We start from the raw sequence: 17,235 nt of genomic DNA, 5'->3' as shown, positions 1-17,235 counted from the left end.
TCCTAGAGAGGGCTTATTGGGCTGGTGTGCTAGGGGTGTGGGACAGAGGAAAAGGAGATTCCTAAATCTGGAGGATAGGGGTATAGGTGGGCATCATTAGGCCTAGCTTGTGGTCCCCAAAAGTCTGCACAGACATCTCACTATCTGCAGTACGAGGTTTGGGTGAGATGCCTCCAGTCATTTGTAAAGCTGAGTTTTCTCGAAGGAAGCACTGGTTTTGAGACTATGTCTTTAATGTTTCGCTGGCAACAAAACCTTAAATGAAATGACGATAAGCAGGTAGTAGGGTAGTTTGTGGTCGCTGATTTTTTAAGTCTTTTTGTGAGTCAAATAAGAAGCAGTGACCCTCTGTCTGTCTTCATTGTCCCTTTTTCCCACAGACCCTTCACTCTCTGTTTTTTACATTTGTGTGTGTGTGTGTGATTTGAGTAAAAGTTTACAGAGCAAATTGGTTTTCTATTCAACAATTCATACATACTTTGTTTTGTGACCTTGATAACAGCTCTCTTCCCACTTCCTCCACGTGCTTATCATCGGTGTCATTTATCTTTCTTCCCTATCCCTTCCTGCCTTCTGAGCCAGCACTCTCCCTGGGCAAATGCCACCCTTTTGATCTCGTGTGTGAATGTATTGTTGTTCACGTAGAGGCCTGCCTGCCATTTCGCTGAAAGTTGAGTCTTGGGGGTGAGTTCAATGACAAGCCTGCAGGATGTCTAAGGGCCATAGCCTTGGGGGTTCTACCAGTTTCGATCAGGCCAATAGGCCAAATCTTTTTCATGATTTTAGGTTTTTTGTTCCATATTTCTCTCCCAGGCTATCCAGAACCTCTTATTGTGACTCACTCAGAGTAGCCAGTGGTGGTAGCCGGGCACCATCTAGTTCTTCTGATTTCAGGCTTTTCAATGCTGAGGTTCTCGTGGTCCGTTAGTCTTGGGACGAATTGTTTCCTGTGTCTTTGTGTTTCTTCTCTCTTCTTTGCTGTGGATGGGGAGACACTGCTCACAAGCTTTGAAGACCCACTCACTACTCACCTGAGCAGGATGTAGAACATTGTTTCTGTGGGCTGTGTTACGCCAAATGACCTTGGTGTCTCCTGAGACTGTAGTCTTGAGCCTCCAGGGCCAGTGACTCATTCCCTCAAAGTGTTTGATTATGGCTCAGAAGCTATTCTAACTTTGGTCCCTGTATGCTCTTGCCTTTATGAAAAGAAATTTTGTGTGTCCTGAGACCTAATTATGTCTGAAAGGCAGGGAAAGGGTAGAGAAGGCGTGAGCAGGCCTGGGAGTTTAGCTGTTGGAGGAGGAATCTGTTCTTGGCTCGGGTGTATTTCTGGGAGCAGGGGAGGGGGGACAGGAGGGTCCTCTGGGTGACTGTGACTCTGAGTTTGTTCCTCCCCATCTCCTCCAGGCAGCCCAGCTGGAGGCAGCCCGTACCCCTCGGCTCCGTTACCTGCTGGTGGTATCCACAAGAGAACATCTGAGCCCGGATGAGACGATCCTTCTGGGTGTAGACTTTCCTGACAGCAGGTGGGAGCCAGGAGAGGAAGGGAGGAGACAGGGGACTGAGGGACTGAGGACAATGATTTTCCTCTGCCCCCACCAGCTCCCTCAGCTGTACTCTGGGCCTCGTCTTGCCTCTCTGGAGCGACACCCAGGTGTACCTGGATGGAGACGGGTAAGAGGTGGCAAGGGGAGAGAGGGCAGGGACTTGGGCACTGGAGCAGTAGACCCCCAGGCTGAGAGAGTGGGGCCCACTCCACCCTGTGTCAGATTTGCTTAGGGATCCCAGCAGGTCAGCTTCCTTCTCTGGATCTCAGCCTTTATTCTCAGAGTAGGCTCACTCATGAAGTGGGCCTCTGACCTCTGGGCTTTTACAGGGGCTTCAGTGTGACATCTGGTGGGCAGAGCCGCATCTTCAAACCCATCTCCATTCAGACCATGTGGTAAGGCTGGGCTGGGCAGGGGTTGGACTAGACTCAGGCCAGGTGGTGCTGAGGGCCAGGGGAGGAAGTGCAGGGAGGACAGTATGGCCCAGCCCCTCCTCCTGTCCCCAGGGCCACTCTCCAAGTGCTTCACCAGGCATGTGAGGCGGCTCTGGGCAGCGGCCTGGTGCCAGGGGGCAGTGCCCTCACCTGGGCCGCCCACTACCAGGAGAGAGTGAGTTCTGACCAGAGCTGCCTCAACGAGTGGATGGCCATGGCCGACTTGGAATCTCTGCGACCTCCCAGCATGGAGCCTGGCCGGTCAGTGCAGGCGGGCAGGGTGGGCTGGGGCTGGGGGCTGTGGAGGCTAGGAGTGAGCCCCGGCCTGACAGTCTGGCCCCTAGGCCCTCGGAGCAGGAGCAGATGGAGCAGGCAATCCGGGCTGAGCTGTGGAAAGTGCTGGACACAAGTGATCTGGAGAGCGTCACTTCCAAGGAGGTGGGCCAAGACCCCCCATCCCCTCCTGTTCTGGCCCTTCCCAGACATCACGGTGCTGAGGTCCACAGGGAAGGGGAAAGTCAGGACCCGTGTGAGCTGCTGAGCCCTCGCCCCTTCTGTCTGCTCTGTCTGTAGATCCGCCAGGCCCTGGAGCAGCGCTTGAACTCCCCACTGCAGCAGTACCGTGACTTTATTGACAACCAGATGCTATTGCTCATGGCCCAGCAGGACCGGGCCTCCCGCATCTTCCCTCACCTCTACCTGGTGAGTGGCCAGCCTGTCAGGTGGATGATTGCTAAGAGGGATGACCAGGGGCTGGAAGGAGAGGAGAATGGCGCCTCTCTTCCCCTTCTCTGCAGGGCTCCGAGTGGAATGCTGCCAACCTGGAGGAGCTACAGAGGAACAGGTAGGAGCCCCTCAGGATGCCCCTCTGTGTCCCCTTTCTCCCAGCCTCCCCCCAACAGGAACCCTGGCCCATGTCGGCCCAGGGCTGTTCCCTTGTGTGGGCCTGAAGGCCATGAAACCCAAGAGTGAACCAAGCAGCTTCCTCCCTACAGACGTGATATGCAGTAGCCCGAGTCACCCTTTTTTCTAATCCAAAAGGGCCACTTGCCATCAACTCATCTCAGCCACTTCCTGTCCTGATGGGCACCTGTTATTGGTGCACAGTGGGCTTCTGGGAAACCATGTGGACCTCTTGCCCAACACGTACAGGTCCATTTTCTAACAAAGTTCAGAGACCAGCCCAAAGCTGAGTGGGCTAGGTGGAAACAAGCCTAGTGAGAAATAGGGTTTGGTTTACTCACGGCCAGCTCCATCTCCTCCTACTCTACCTTGGGAGGCTTCTCCCCCAACACTTAGCGCAGAACTGAGCAGAAAAGCCCAGAGACCGCCAAGCCCTGCCCGCATCAGCCTGGCCTGGGCCCTTTTTTACAGGGTCAGCCACATCCTGAACATGGCCCGGGAGATTGACAACTTCTACCCTGAGCGCTTCACCTACCACAACGTTCGCATCTGGGACGAGGAGTCAGCCCAGCTGCTGCCCCACTGGAAAGAGACGCACTGCTTCATCGAGACAGCCAGGTCAGGGCTGCCTGCACCCGCTGCCCACCCCACCTGGACTTCAGTTAAGGTGAGGGGAGTTGAACCAGCTGCGTCCTGCCCCCACAGGGTCCAGGGCACCCGGGTGCTAGTGCACTGTAAGATGGGCGTCAGCCGCTCAGCTGCCACAGTGATGGCCTACGCCATGAAGCAGTATGGCTGGGGCCTGGAGCAGGCTCTTCGGCATGTGCAGGAGCTCCGGCCCATTGCCCGCCCCAACCCCGGCTTCCTGCGCCAACTGCAAACCTACCAGGGTATCCTGACTGCCAGGTGCGGAGCAGGGAAACCGAGGGTGTGTGGGTACATGCTGGCAGGGGGCTGGCTGCTGGGTCACCCAAGCTGACTTGGTCACCATCTCCCCCTTAGCCGGCAGAGCCAGATCTGGGAGCAGAAAGTGGGTAGGGTCTCCCCAGAGGAGTCTCTGGCCCCAGAAGTCTCTGCGCCATTCCCAGCTCTTCCACCCGAACCAGGGGGCAGTGAGGAGGTGAAGGCTGTGGGGCTGGAGGAGGAGCAGGCAGCCCTGAGAGAAAAGCCAGGTGCTCTGAGGCCTCGTATCAACCTGCGTGGGGTCATGAGGTCCATCAGTCTTCTGGAGTCTTCATCAGAGCTAGAAAGTGCCTCGGGGGCTGCTGAGCTGCCAGAGGTGAGGGGGCTGGGGAAGGAACCCATCTGAGGTGGGTGCAGGACTGAGCAGTGGGGTTCCCTGAGAGGGCTCCTGGGGGCTGCTCCTGCTTCCTCTGTCCCTTGCACCCACACCTGGAAGCACGAGGCCTTTCAGGTGTTCCCATGTGTCCCTGAGGAAGGGCCACATCCCGTGTACCACTCCAGAAAAAGATCAGCTGTTCTGAGTGGGCTCCTGAGCTGACTTAGCCAGGACTCAAGGTGCCTCGGGTTTCAGCCTGCCCAAAGGACCCAGCTGGCTGAGCACCCTCTCAAGGGCCCCAGAGCCTGAGTTTAAAACCTAGAAGCTGACACCTGCCTTGGGAGGTGTGTCCCACATGTGGCAGACCCAGAGGGAGGAGTGGGCAGCTCTAGGAGACAGGGAGATGGGAGAGGCTTCCTGGAGGAGGTGGCACTAGGTGTGGAAAGACAGGGAAAGATGGGTGCTGACAGGGATGGGTATGGATAGTTCCAAAAGCAGGCAGGGAGTCTTCACTCAGTACCCAGACAGGCACACGCAGCCCAGTTCAGGGCCTGGCACCATGAACAGATTTCATCTGTGGCTCACTGGGCCAAGTCCAGAGATAGAAGGGGCAAGAGGAAGAGGAGAGGGTCGGGGAGACCCCTGTGTCAAGGTCATTGGCAGCACAGCATTAGGGAGATTGAGGTGAGCTGGGGGCCAGCAGAAGCAACAGGTACATGAGGGACCAGAGAGTAGGGATGGGGCCTCCTCCCCTCCTAGAGATGTAGGTCCTACGAGTAATACAGTTTTTCTGCATTCATTCAACAAACGTTTCCCGCCTATCTTTTGCCAGGCTCTGTGTTTGATGTTAGGACCAAACAATAAGTAAGATAGGTTCTGTCGGCCCCTGGCCCCCCTCCCCCTCTTTTTTTCAAACTAGATCCATTGGATCTACCTCCAGGCAATGTTTTAAACTTTTCATTGTAAATTGGGTGAAGGGATATGTTGTTGTTGTTGTTAAGTGCCGTCGAGTTGGTTCCGACCCATAGCGACCCTGTACAGGGTTTCCGAGGGTGTAAATCTTTATGGGAGTAGAAAGCCTCATCTTTCTCCCGCAGAGCAGCTGGTAGTTTCGAACCACTGACCTTAAGGTTCGCAGCCCGATTCGTAACCACTATGCTACCAGAGCAGCAAGCCATTTTCCATTCAACGATTCATACACGTTTTGTTTCATGTCATTGATTACAATCCTCACAGTGAAATATCATTTCTTCCCTGTGTTTCCTATTTCCCTTCCTCTTTCTAACCTTTGTCCTTGGATAAACGCTGCCCCTTTGATATCAAATGGGTGATTGTTTAGAAATGTGTGTGCCTTCCTGGTGTTCCTATTGCAGGGAGTCTTGGTGTGGCGCTGTAGGATAAGCATTGGGCTGCTAACCACAAGGTCGGCAGTTCAACTCACCAGTCACTCCTCAGAAACCCTATACAGGGTCACTATGAGTTGGAACTGACTTGATGGCACTTATCAACAACATGGTTTGTAGACCTTGCCCTTGAAAGATGTCCTTGTTGTCTCTCCATCCAGGTTTTTTCTTCCAATGAGTCTTCAGAGGAAGATCCTCCACAGCCCTCCCCTCAGCCATCAAGGACCAAGGGGGCCCGGGGAGGCCGGCGGGGCCAGAAGGGGTCATGGCCTGCCCTGAAATCCCGCCAGTCTGTGGTTGCCCTCCATGGCACTGCCCTGGTGGCCAGCAGGACCCAGGCCTTCCAGAAGCAGGAGCAGGGCCAATGGGAGGCTGGCTGTTCCTCCACTCCCAGGTCCCGGAAAGTGGTCAGACAGGCCAGTGTAGATGGCAGTGGAGGTGAGGGCGAGGCCTGAGCTGCCCCCCACATGCCTGTGCTCCCTAGACACTAAATAGAGACAGTTGAAGGCACAGCTCCTGGAGAACATTCCTCGCACCTGTCCATCCACATGCATTCCTCTTAGTCTTCCCTGCGGTCCCCGGGCCTGCCCCCACACTCTCAATTCTTAGACCCACTTTACCTGTCCAAGGGCTCAAGACTGTTTCTCTAACTGGGCTGTGCCTTTGGACGCAGCAGCACATTAGATTCACCCACAGCCCCTGCCCTAAAACTCACTTGCAGCCCCAGAAACGATAAAAAAAACCCCAAGTGGCTCATGTCTCCCTCCACTCCTCCACTGCCCTCTGCCCCTTCCCTCATTCCATTTTGTTCTTGGGGACCCCAAAGGCAGATGGCACCTCAGTTCCCAGCCCAGGGAGTCTCTGAGGAGCCAAAAGCTGTTCCCTCTGATGCACCTCACAACTAGCCAAGTCTTCTGCTGTGGCCCCAGCCCCCCCACCACACTGCACGGGGTCCCAGGAAACCACGCCAAAGAGTCTTCTATTTGTCCCCCTTGGGCTCTGGCCAGTTGTTCCTAGTTTTGCCTACATCTGGCTTTGTACTTAGAAATAAAGATCGTTACATATTAAGTTATTTTGATTTGATGAGCGTACGTACCATGGATTCCTCACTCAACCTTCTTGGGTGACAAGAGCAGTCTGACCCCTCCCGAGCCCTCCCTGGTGTCTCAGGATAGACCTGTTTGGGGAGTGCTATGTCTTGGGTAGGGGGTGGAAGGAAGAATGGGGAAGAGAAAAGGAGAGGCTGGGCTATCTCTTTCATCTCCCAGGGCAGGGCTTGAGTAAACATTAGCTGCCCACGACACTGACACACCGCAGGCAGGTCAGTGGGAAGGAGTCCACAGCAGGCAGCTGGTACCTGACCCAGGAGGAAATGGAAGCTACTGCCACCTATCTGGACAAGACCACGCCTGTGCTAGGAGCTAAGACTCCTCTTGGACACTGGACACAATTTCTTTGGGTTCCGAGAATTCACTTCTTTCTACTACAGGCAAGAGAGCCAGATTTTCCGAGCCAGCCCACCCTGCCAGGGTGTCCCTTCTCAATCTTAGGGTCTAAGAGTTAAAAGGCTCCCTATTTGTCACTGCTGTTCCCTCTGCCCAGGATTATACTCTCTGCCCTATGACATACTATGTGTGTATATGGAGGGGCGTGTTTAGCTTCTTCCCTCCAAGCCATTCAGAAGTAAGTAGGTGCTGGCACCGAAGATTCTCATTGGCTGGAGAATTTTAAGAATGAGTTTCCGCAGCCCGGTATGCCTTCAGCATTAACTCTCAGTGCTGGTGGTGGGCGACTTGGCTTCTAGATTTGGCTTTACCAGTAATTACCTTGAGTCTCTCTGTAAAAGGGATTAGACCAGGAAATCTCCAAAAACGCCCAAATTTAGATATTTTGTAACAATCTGTGTCATCTAAAAGGTGCTCTGGTGGTGCAGTAGCTAAAGCTGTTAACTGAAATCCATCAGCTACTCCCAGAGAGAAAGTTGTGGCTGTCTGCTAAAGGTTTACAACCCCAGAAATCCTATGAGGCAGTTCCCTGTTCCATAGGATCTCTATATTTGTTGTTATGTGCCATCGACTCGGTACTGACCCATAGTGACCTTATGCAAAGCAGAACGAAACACAGCCCAATCCTGGGCCAACCTCACTACTGTTGCCACGCTTGAGTCCATTGATGCTGCCACTTGGCCAATCCATCTCATTGGGAGTCTTCCTCTATTTCTCGGACCCTCCATCTCCAGTGTAGGATCTCTATACGTTACAATTAATTTCATGGCGACAAGTTTATGGGCTGAGTGCCTGGTGTCACTAGGGCAGAGAAGCTAGATCCGAGCCCTGATCCACTTGGCTGACCCACCCTGCAGGATAAATGTTGGAGGCTGCTTGCCACCAGATCTCCCACTTAGTCAGCTATTTCAGGTGTCCTGGGGGTGGTCAGAGAGAAACCAAGGCAAGGCCACCTCAGAAGACTGAGTCAATCCTCTCTGCAGAGTGGCGGGGCCAATGGGAATCCCTGACCGATTCCAAGAAGCATTTATTTCATACGCTGGGAAATCAGAGCTGCAGGGGAAATATCTGCCCCAAAAATGGGGGCAATGTGGCTGAGTTGTAAATGTCAACGCTCTGGATTTTTTTCCCCCTTGTGTTTTACGTGAAAATTGACAAAGTAAACTGGTTTTGTGTTGGAAAATGTTTTCTTGTGTGTGATGTTATCACAATAAAATAAAATAATGGCATCAAAAGATTAAGAACTATACATGTATACAAAGCTCATAAATTACTAATGGACCAAAAAAGTAAAAATCAGTATAAAATGAAAAGGAAGCAAGCTCCCTTCCATCCCCAAGTCCAGTCCACCTTTTAAGGGTTGGTCTGAGAATTACTTGAGTCCCTCCAAAGACATGTCATACTTATGTAATCAAATACAGTTGTGCATATATTCCTTTTTTTAAAAAAAATGATAGTATATTGTTGTTAAGTGCCATGAAATCAGTTCTGACTCATAGCAACCCTGTTTACAGGAGCAGAAAGTCTCATCTTTCTCCTGAGGAGCAGCTGGTGGGCTTGAACAGCAGTCCTTACGGTTTGCAGTCTACTTCTTATCCTACAAAGCCACCGTGCTCCCAGAAGATGTTGTTGTTAAGTGCTGTGGAGTCAGTTCCCACCCATAGCAACCCTGTATTGGGTTTCTGAGGAGCTGCTGGTGAACTTGAACCATTGACCTTGCAGTTCAAATGGCTTTGCAGTCTGGCACATTAACCACACCAGGACTCTCCCAAATGATAGTGTGTGTGTGTGTGTGTGTGAACCTCAAGGTCAGCGGTTCGAAACTACCAGCTGTTCCGCGGGAGAAAGACTCCCGTAAAGATTTATAGCCTCGGAAACCCTGTGCAGGGTCGCTGTGAGTCGGAACCGACTCCACGGCATTTAACAACAACAACAACATATATATATTTCTGGTGTGGCGCTGTAGGTTAACGTGCCAGACTGCAAAGCCATTTGAACTCCAAAGTCGGCGGTTCAAACTCACCAGCTGCTCCTTGGAAACCCTTTACAGGGTTGTAATGGTTGGAACTGACTCAATGGCACTTAACAACTCTATCTATATGGAGCTCTGGTAGCGTTGTTGTGTTGTTGTTAAGTGCCTTCGAGTCGGTTCCGACCCATAGCGACCCTGTATGTGGTTACAAATCGGGCTGCGAACTGCAAGGTCAGCAGTTCAAAGCTACAAGGTGTTCAGTGGGAGAAAGATGAGGCTTTCTGCTCCTGTAAAGATTTACAGCCTCAGAAACCCTTACAGGGTCACTATGAGTCAGAACGACTCCACAGCATATAACCACCACCATATATATATAATTTTTAAGCTTTTTATTGTGAATTAATATTTAGACAAGATCATCAGGTCTACATTCCACAAATCATATACTTTGTTTCAACAATAATTGCAATCCCCATCCACACAACAGTTGTCCCACTTCCATGTGGTTACCCAGTTCAAATGTCCTCTTTCCAACTCATGTATTTGTGAGATACAGAAATCTATCTATCTCCCATTCTCCCTCCCATACCCATTCAGCCTGTGTCCATGCATCTACAGAAAGAACATTGTTGCTTCAAGGTTGTGCGTCTATCACTATTTACCTCTATCCCCTTTAACGTTTGCACATCTCCCTGTGTCTTCAACTACCTTTATTTATTCTTCTGCCAACTTCCCTCTTGTGCTTTGCGCTCCCTGTTCTTGTATATTACCTTCCCAGTCATAGGACGTTAGCATGTGTCTGTCCTTATTACACTCCCTTCCCTCCTGCTCCTGGTAACCATTCAAAGATTTTCTTTTAGTATGAAAACCCTTTCTTGAGTTTTTACAACAGTGGTCTCATATAATATTTGTTCTTTGGTGATTGACATATTTCACTCAGCATCATGTCCTTGAGGTTCATCCATGTTATGAGGTGTTTCACAGATTCAGTACTATTCTTCAATGCTATAGAGAATTCCATTGTGTGTATGTACCAACGTTTGTTTATCCGCGCTTCCATTGATGGGCATTTAAACTGTCTCCATCTCTTAACTATTATGAATATTGGTAGGATGAACATTGGTGTGCATATATCTACTTGTGTCCTGGCTCTTATTTCTTGTGGATATATACCAAGTAGAGGTATTGCTGGGTCATAACAGTATTTCTATTTCCAACTTTTTGAGGATGTGCCATACTGTTTTCCAGAGTGGTTGAACCATTTTACAGTCCCACCACCAGCAATGTAGGAGGGTCCTAGTCTTTTCGTTACCTTTGCCGGCTTGGTTTTTTTTTTTTTTTTTTTTTTTTAACTTTGCTATTAATACTGGCATGAGATAATATCTCACTGTTGTTTTGATTTGCATCTCTCTAATGGCTAACGGTGGCGCTGCTGGTTAATGTGGTAAACTGCAATGTCGGTTTGGGCCATTAAGGCTGACAGTTCCAACTCACCAACTGCTCCTTGGAAATTCTGTATAGGGTCGCTATGAGTCAGATCCCAACTAGATGGCACTTATCAACAACAATGGCTAATGATTGGAAACCTGTAGGTCTTCTTTGGTGAAGTGTCTGTTCATGCCCTGTGGCCATTATTTAATTGGGTTGTCTTTTTCTTGTAGAGGTGTCGTTTTCTATAAATTTTAGAGATAAGTCCCTTGTCTGATTCCCCCCTCCACCCCCCTCACCCCCCGCAGTATGTTGACTTCCTTTTGACTCTTTTGGCAAAATCTTTTGATGCACATTAGTGTCAAATGTTTAGGAGGTTCCAGTCATCTATTTTGTCTTCTGCTATTTGTGTGTTTTTAGTAATTGCTAGAGCCCTAAGTTTGTCCCTATGTTTTCACTGATGATCTTTAGAGTTCTAGATTTTACACTGAGGTCTTTGATCCATGTGGAGTTTGTTTTTGGTAGATGGTGTGAGGCATGGGTCTTGTTTCATTCTTAGGCAAATAGATTTCTAGTTTTGCTAGAAACTATTTGTTTTTGAAACTGTCTCTTCTTTATTTATTGTGTTTGTCAGAGATCAGCTGACTGTCTGTGGATGGATTTACTTCTGGGTTCTCAATGCGGTTCCACTGATCTATATACCCTTTGCTGTACCAGTAAGAGGTGGTTTTGACCACTGTGGCTGTGTCGTAAATTTTGAGATCAGGAAGTGAGAGGCTTACAACTTGGTTCTTCTTCTTAAGCAGTATTGTGCTTATCCAAGGCTGCTTTCCTTTCCATATAAAGTTCAGTTCGTGATCCCAAATGATAGTACATTAACATACTAACTACTCTGCACTTTGAAAATTTCTTCATGGTTTGAAACATTTCATATCAGTATGTAAAGACAGCTTCAATTAACAAAATTACCACATATTTTCCATTTTATTAAGGCTATAACAATTGGAGTCCTGGTGTGGCTCTGCAAAGTCGGTTTGAACCGCAAGGTCAGTAGTTCAAACCCACCAGCCGCACAGCGGGAGAACGAGGCTTTCTGCTCACATAAAGATTTACAGTCTCAATACAATTGACTCGATGGCAGTGTGTAGGCACACATGACCACTCAGTCTGTGTTGTTGTTGTTGTTAAGTGCCGTCCCGTCAAGTCGGTTTTGACCCACAGCAACCCTGTATAGGGTTTCCGAGGAGCAGCTGGTGAGCTTGAATGGTGGACCTTGGAGTTCAAACCGACTTTGCAGCCCAGCGCATTAACCCAAGCGGTAGGACATTATTTTTTAAATTCCTGAAGCAGTTTTAATTTTGAGAGGCATTATTTACTTTCCTTCCAAAGAAGTTACACCATATTGACAACGAACAGAAATGTGCGTTTACGTCTTTGGGGTGTGTGCGAGGCGCCCCCTCACTTTAAGGCCTCTTTTGGGGCATGACGGATCGCCCAACCCTTACTTGAACGCCACAAGGAGCTCTGATCGTTGGGCAGTCCCTCCCAGGCAGCTCCCGCCGCCAGATCATTCTTCCGCAGTACCCAGTGCGGCTGCTCATTGCTCCGCACAAGGACAGCCTATCGTTAGGACAAATTTTCTAACGCCCCTTTAGTCCGCATCTCAGATACTTCAGAGCCGCGGCTACCGCGAGAAACTACCTTTCAGGCCTCTGCGGCCTCTCCTTCCGCCACGCCTAGAAAAGCCCCAGGGTCGGGAAAACGACCATGACGCTCGGGCGCCATCTTGCGTCCGTTCTTCCGGACCCCGGTGACAGCCCGAAAACCACATTTCCCAGTGTACCTAGCGCGTTGACGCAAGCGTAAAGGCCTCCTTTCGTTTCCATGGGAACCTCGCCCCCCCCAGAGTCGAGTAGTTTGACTCCCCGGCGCGAAAGAGATTCTCCGCCTGGGCTGCGCTGGAGCTACGGCTGGGTCTGCAGATAGTGAAGGGGCAAAGTAGGGAGCTTTAGGGGAGGAGGCCAAGCCAGCTTGCCTTCCGGGGAACGGCGCTCCTCAGTTTTCCTCGGCGTCCCAACGCCGGTGCCTTCCGAAGGCCAGCAGCGTTTTGAGGTGGAGCTGCTCGGAGACCCGAGGTGGCGGTGCCAGAGCCCAGCTTAGGGCCAGCGCCTGGTCGCCCCCAGCCAAGGGCCTGCGCCGCCGACAGGTACTCCCAGGACGCCGGCCGGGTGGGCAGCCTGAGGGGCGGTTCTAGTCGTGGTAGGTGAACGTGGAGGCCGTGGTGGGCTGGCCCATGAGCTCTCGAGTTCCGACGGAAGGGAAGCCTGAGCAGGTCCCAGCCTTCTGTGCTTTAGGGGACTCCCTTGTAACCTGGAATGCCGCTGCAGATCCGCCCTTGGGGGACAAGGCCCTTTACCTCTGAGCCCAAGATTCCTTCTTTGTCCAATGTGTCTTCCGGCGATATGTTTTCCCTACAACTGGATCCCTGTCCCTCAGCGTACATCCACGTGCACGAAAGGGCACTGGGAATGTTCTAGCAGGACTCCCAGTTCAGGATCTAGCGTCAGAGAAACCCGGATGTGTGGCTTTGGGCAAAGTTACTGCATCCCTTGAACCTCAGTTTCCTCATTTGCAGAAATGGAAGTGAAGTGAGTCACCCAGGTTTCAGAGGATGCAATGAGGGAATGCTTATAAGTTTCCTGCACAACATTAATGCCACTCCGAGTCCCAGACATGGTTTCTGAGATGAGGTGCCCTTGAGGAGGGCTCAGGAAGGGGAGATTGGAAGGAGAATGGTTTGGGCACAGGGCATCCTTTGGTTTAACTCACCAAAGGCCTAGATTTCCCCCGGGGCAGCCCCCTCTTGTTCACAGAGGGGTACGATTACCCCCAGGAACTGAGGAGGCTGAGACGTTAAGCATTTACAGTCAAGGAAAGGAACGAATAAAGGATTTTGTGTGTGTGTGTGTGTGTGTGTTGTTGTTTTTTTTTTGTCTCTGCAGGACTTCTGGGGGCCACACAAGCCCCTTTTCTAGGAGATGTAACCCCAAGTGAGCTGTTGCCCCCAGCCTTCCAGCAGCGCACGCTCCCATCCTGGAGCCTCTTCTTCACCATCTAGCCTCTTGGGTTGGCTCCCACTCCGCTGGCTGCAGGTAAGTGCCTGCTGGGTGTGTCCTTTAAGCTAAGTGTCATGTGAAGGCTTCAGAAAGTGCCCACCCAGTGTTGCCATAGGGACAGTGCCATCACTTACAGTTGACAAAGCATTTGTATTTAGAGGAGATGTTCTTTTCCCTTGACAACAACTGGAAGGTCTTATATTCCTACTTTGCAGTTTCCAGTTGAGGGAGCTGAGCTCTTAGCTTCTAAGTCAAACAGCTGAAAGAGGGCGTTGAGTCTGGTGATCTCGCCACCGTCTGTGTTAACCACGGAAAGGGTGCCATCTGCCAACTGGTGAGCCCCCGACCTCGGCTAACGTGATGCTGGGCCCAGGCTCTCCCTGTTTCAGCCTGAAGTCCCTGTTTGTTTTCTATTCCAGCCCCACTTCCCACTGTCATCAGACATGTTTGATGGAGTCTCTCACTCTCATGCCCCTGCTCGGCGGGTTTGTCCTCATGGCAGCAGGTTCCATGCTAAGAGGTAGAGCTCCTCCCTTTGACCTTGCCTGGCTGCTGGTTCCCGGGCAGTCATCTGGAGAGCTGGGATGGTTCAGGGATTCTGTCTCTAGGAAAGAGGACTGAACAGAGGACTGATGCCCTGGTGGAGAGGGAAGTTGGCAAAAGTTTGCCCAGTGGGATTCCCTGGCCTGGGTAGTAAAGCTTCACCCCATCCCCTTGGCACCCCTGGCAGCTCACTGAGACTCAGAGGTGAGGGTGGGGAGGTGGGTATGACAGGGAGGGGCACTAAGGAGCAAGCCTGGGCTAAAACCAGGCCCCTAGTGCTGGCCTGAGTCAAGCCAGAGATCATTTGAGGAGGGGGAAGATGGGCTCGGATGGAGACGGCTGTCCCTGGAGGCTGGGGTGGGGAGAGGGAGCAGACGGTATATCTCCTTTGTGATTTAGCTTCACCTGGGCCTGAGAAGGCTCAGAGCTGGGCAGATATCCCCTGAACTTCCCACCCAGCATAGTACTGCTGTACAGCTCAGCGCTTGGCAGACTGACTCCCTATCTCTCAGCCAAATGCTTCCCCCAGCCCTGTCCACAATCTGATTCGCTCTGTGTCCCAGCTGTCCCTATGCTAGGCTGAACTCTCATCAGCATCCCCACACTGTACACAGCAATGGGCTCAAGTGTAACAACCATTGTGAGCATGGTGCAGGACCAGGCAGGGTTTCGTTCTGTTGGGCATCGGGTCGCTGTGAGTCGGACCTGACTGGACAGCACTCAACAACAACAAAAGACAGAAATGGGCCCTCAGGAGGGGAGGCTGAGTGCCATGAGGATAAAGTGAATTGAGAACAACAGGTGGAATTATTTTGGGGTCAGCGGGATGCCCGAGCTGGTAAGCAGAAATCCCCTACCTCTAAGTACCACGCATTGTCATTTGTGGCAGTGAGTCTGGCACAATCAGTCTCCATAGTCTGATTGAAGCATGATCTGCCCACCCTTAAAGGCTGAGATCGAGGAGGGGTAGATGTCTTCCTGCTCCAGCCCCACTCCACCCCAGCTCTGTCCTTTCATCTGGTCCCTGCCCTCCTTCTCTAGGGAAGGCCAGCAACGGCTGCTAACTAGAGAGGAACATCCTCTCCTCTCCCCACGCTGCCCTCCCCCTGCCCCCCCTCTCCACCTGAGCAGCTTTGGAATGCCCATCTGGCCTGCATCTGACAGATGCCTGGACAGACCTCTCTGCTCCTCTCCTCTTCCAAGGGAAACAGGGCTGGACAGGGGAGGGGAGGGAATGAGAGCAAGAAGATAAGGAGTTACAGTATCCAGGCAAAGCGGGGAGGCAGTAGTTGAAGGGACATTCCCAGAGAAGAGCTGGAGTGGTCAGGCACCTGCAATAGTATTAGGGCCCTCTGGTTCCTGGAATGGGTGATGGGCCAGGTGAGGTTACTCTGGAAGAGGAGCTGTCTTGGAATGAGGGTCCTTTCTGGTTGGACCTCCCGTGTGAGGGGGAGGGACTGTGAAGGAGCCGTTTGACAGAACGGCTGTGATAACCTCAACTTTTGTGATAACCTCAACTTTTCTCACTGTTCATTTCTTGAGCTCGTCCTGCTGACTTGTGCACCTCTGTTCTCTTGCAAAGAGTTCAGGTGGTGCTGTGGGTTTAAGCATTGGGCTGATAACTGTGAGGTCAGTGGTTCAAACCCACCAGCTACTCTGTGGGAGAAGGATGAGCCTGTGTGCTTCCTTAACAATTTACAGCTAGTCTCGGAAAACCTATGGAGCAGTTCTAGCCTGTCCTCGAAGGGCCACCAGGAGTCCAGATCGACTTGGTACCCGTGGGCATGCTCCCGTGTTAACACTCACGTTGCTACATTTAATCAGTTGTCAAATTCTGCTGATCTCTCACAATACTGACTTTTCCTCCCACTACCTGCAGCGACCCAACTTCTTGTTTTCCACATTTAGCGACTATCATTGTCCAGGGTATCATGTCTACATTAATCTTCCAGAAGGATGCTATTCACTTCACACCTGAGACTCCCATGGTGAATGTTGTTGGTGGTGATCCCCACTGCCTGCCAAGTACAGTGCAAACTGGTTTTGCTCAGGGCTTCACCCCGTTTGGCATCAGCCCCCAGAACATCCTAATATGCACCTTTCACACGTAATCAAATTAGACTACCTACTGTTCCTTGGAAACATGGTTTTTCCATCTCTTCTCCCAGGCTCATGCTGTTCTCTGTAGCTGGGAGGGTCCCCTCTCACATTCATTCATTAAAAAAATACGTATTAAGTATCTTCTATTTACCCAGAACTTCACGAGGTGCTGGCAATATTGAACTAAACAAACCCAACCAAAATTCTCACCGACCTTTCTGAGGGGAATCAGAATTTCTTTCTTTTTGAAAAATCCGAGCCATTCTTGGAAACTTTGATTCAGTAGCATGGCAGCCACTAAGTCTTCCTCTAGAAACAGTCTTTGTCTTTTCAATTTAATATTAGTATGTTTTTCTCCTTTTGTAGACAAACACAACATACACTTGATTTCTGCCCCATAAAAGACAAAATAAAAATGAAACACTACTGCACTTATGAAGGTAGTCCCTTAATGACTAAACTAGATTGCTTGACCCACTCAAGAGTTTCCCATGCAGTGATTTGTATACTGTCCTTATGAGGCTGATAAACTCTCTTTCTCCACAATTTTTTATTTTGAAAAATTTCAAACTTAACGTGGAAAGAATTGTACAATGAATACCTATATATACCCCACCTCTAGATCCACCAGTTGCTAACCTCTTGCCACATTCCTCTCGCTCTCTCTTTTTTTTTTTGAATCAATTAAAAATAAGATGTGGGCATTATGATACTTCCCCCCTAAATGTTTCGGCATGGGTCTTGTAAGAATAAGGACATTCTCCTACAATACAAGCCGTTTCACAGAGATACGGTAGTGTTATTGTTGTTGTTAGGTGCCATCGAGTCGGTACTGACCCGTAGCGACCTTATGCACAACAGAATGAAACACTTCCCGACCCTGGGCCAACCTCACTACTGTTGCCACGCTTGAGTCCATTGATGCTGCCACTTGTCCAATCCATCTCATTGGGGGGTCTTCCTCTTTTTCTCTGACCCTCCATCTTACCAAACATAATATCCTTC

At 50.7% G+C, this 17,235-nt stretch overlaps 1 protein-coding gene across 1 annotated transcript in view; it reads left to right on the top strand.

Moving 5' to 3' along the window:
• The window catches only part of SSH3 (slingshot protein phosphatase 3), an 8,597-nt gene extending 2,576 nt beyond the window's left edge, over nt 1–6,021 (top strand). The window contains exons 4-14 of the mRNA XM_006860858.1: nt 1,408–1,526; nt 1,603–1,674; nt 1,877–1,942; nt 2,054–2,242; nt 2,326–2,419; nt 2,555–2,683; nt 2,779–2,825; nt 3,356–3,502; nt 3,590–3,790; nt 3,887–4,163; nt 5,728–6,021. Coding sequence (XP_006860920.1) covers nt 1,408–1,526; nt 1,603–1,674; nt 1,877–1,942; nt 2,054–2,242; nt 2,326–2,419; nt 2,555–2,683; nt 2,779–2,825; nt 3,356–3,502; nt 3,590–3,790; nt 3,887–4,163; nt 5,728–6,021 — 1,635 coding nt within the window. The remainder of the gene's footprint in view (nt 1–1,407; nt 1,527–1,602; nt 1,675–1,876; nt 1,943–2,053; nt 2,243–2,325; nt 2,420–2,554; nt 2,684–2,778; nt 2,826–3,355; nt 3,503–3,589; nt 3,791–3,886; nt 4,164–5,727) is intronic.
• The last annotated feature ends 11,214 nt before the right edge of the window (nt 6,022–17,235 follow it).

The sequence above is a fragment of the Chrysochloris asiatica genome, unplaced genomic scaffold (assembly GCF_000296735.1).
Source record: "Chrysochloris asiatica unplaced genomic scaffold, ChrAsi1.0 scaffold00040, whole genome shotgun sequence".
Classification (NCBI taxonomy): domain Eukaryota; kingdom Metazoa; phylum Chordata; class Mammalia; order Afrosoricida; family Chrysochloridae; genus Chrysochloris; species Chrysochloris asiatica.
This window is presented reverse-complemented; position numbering and strand designations above follow the sequence as displayed.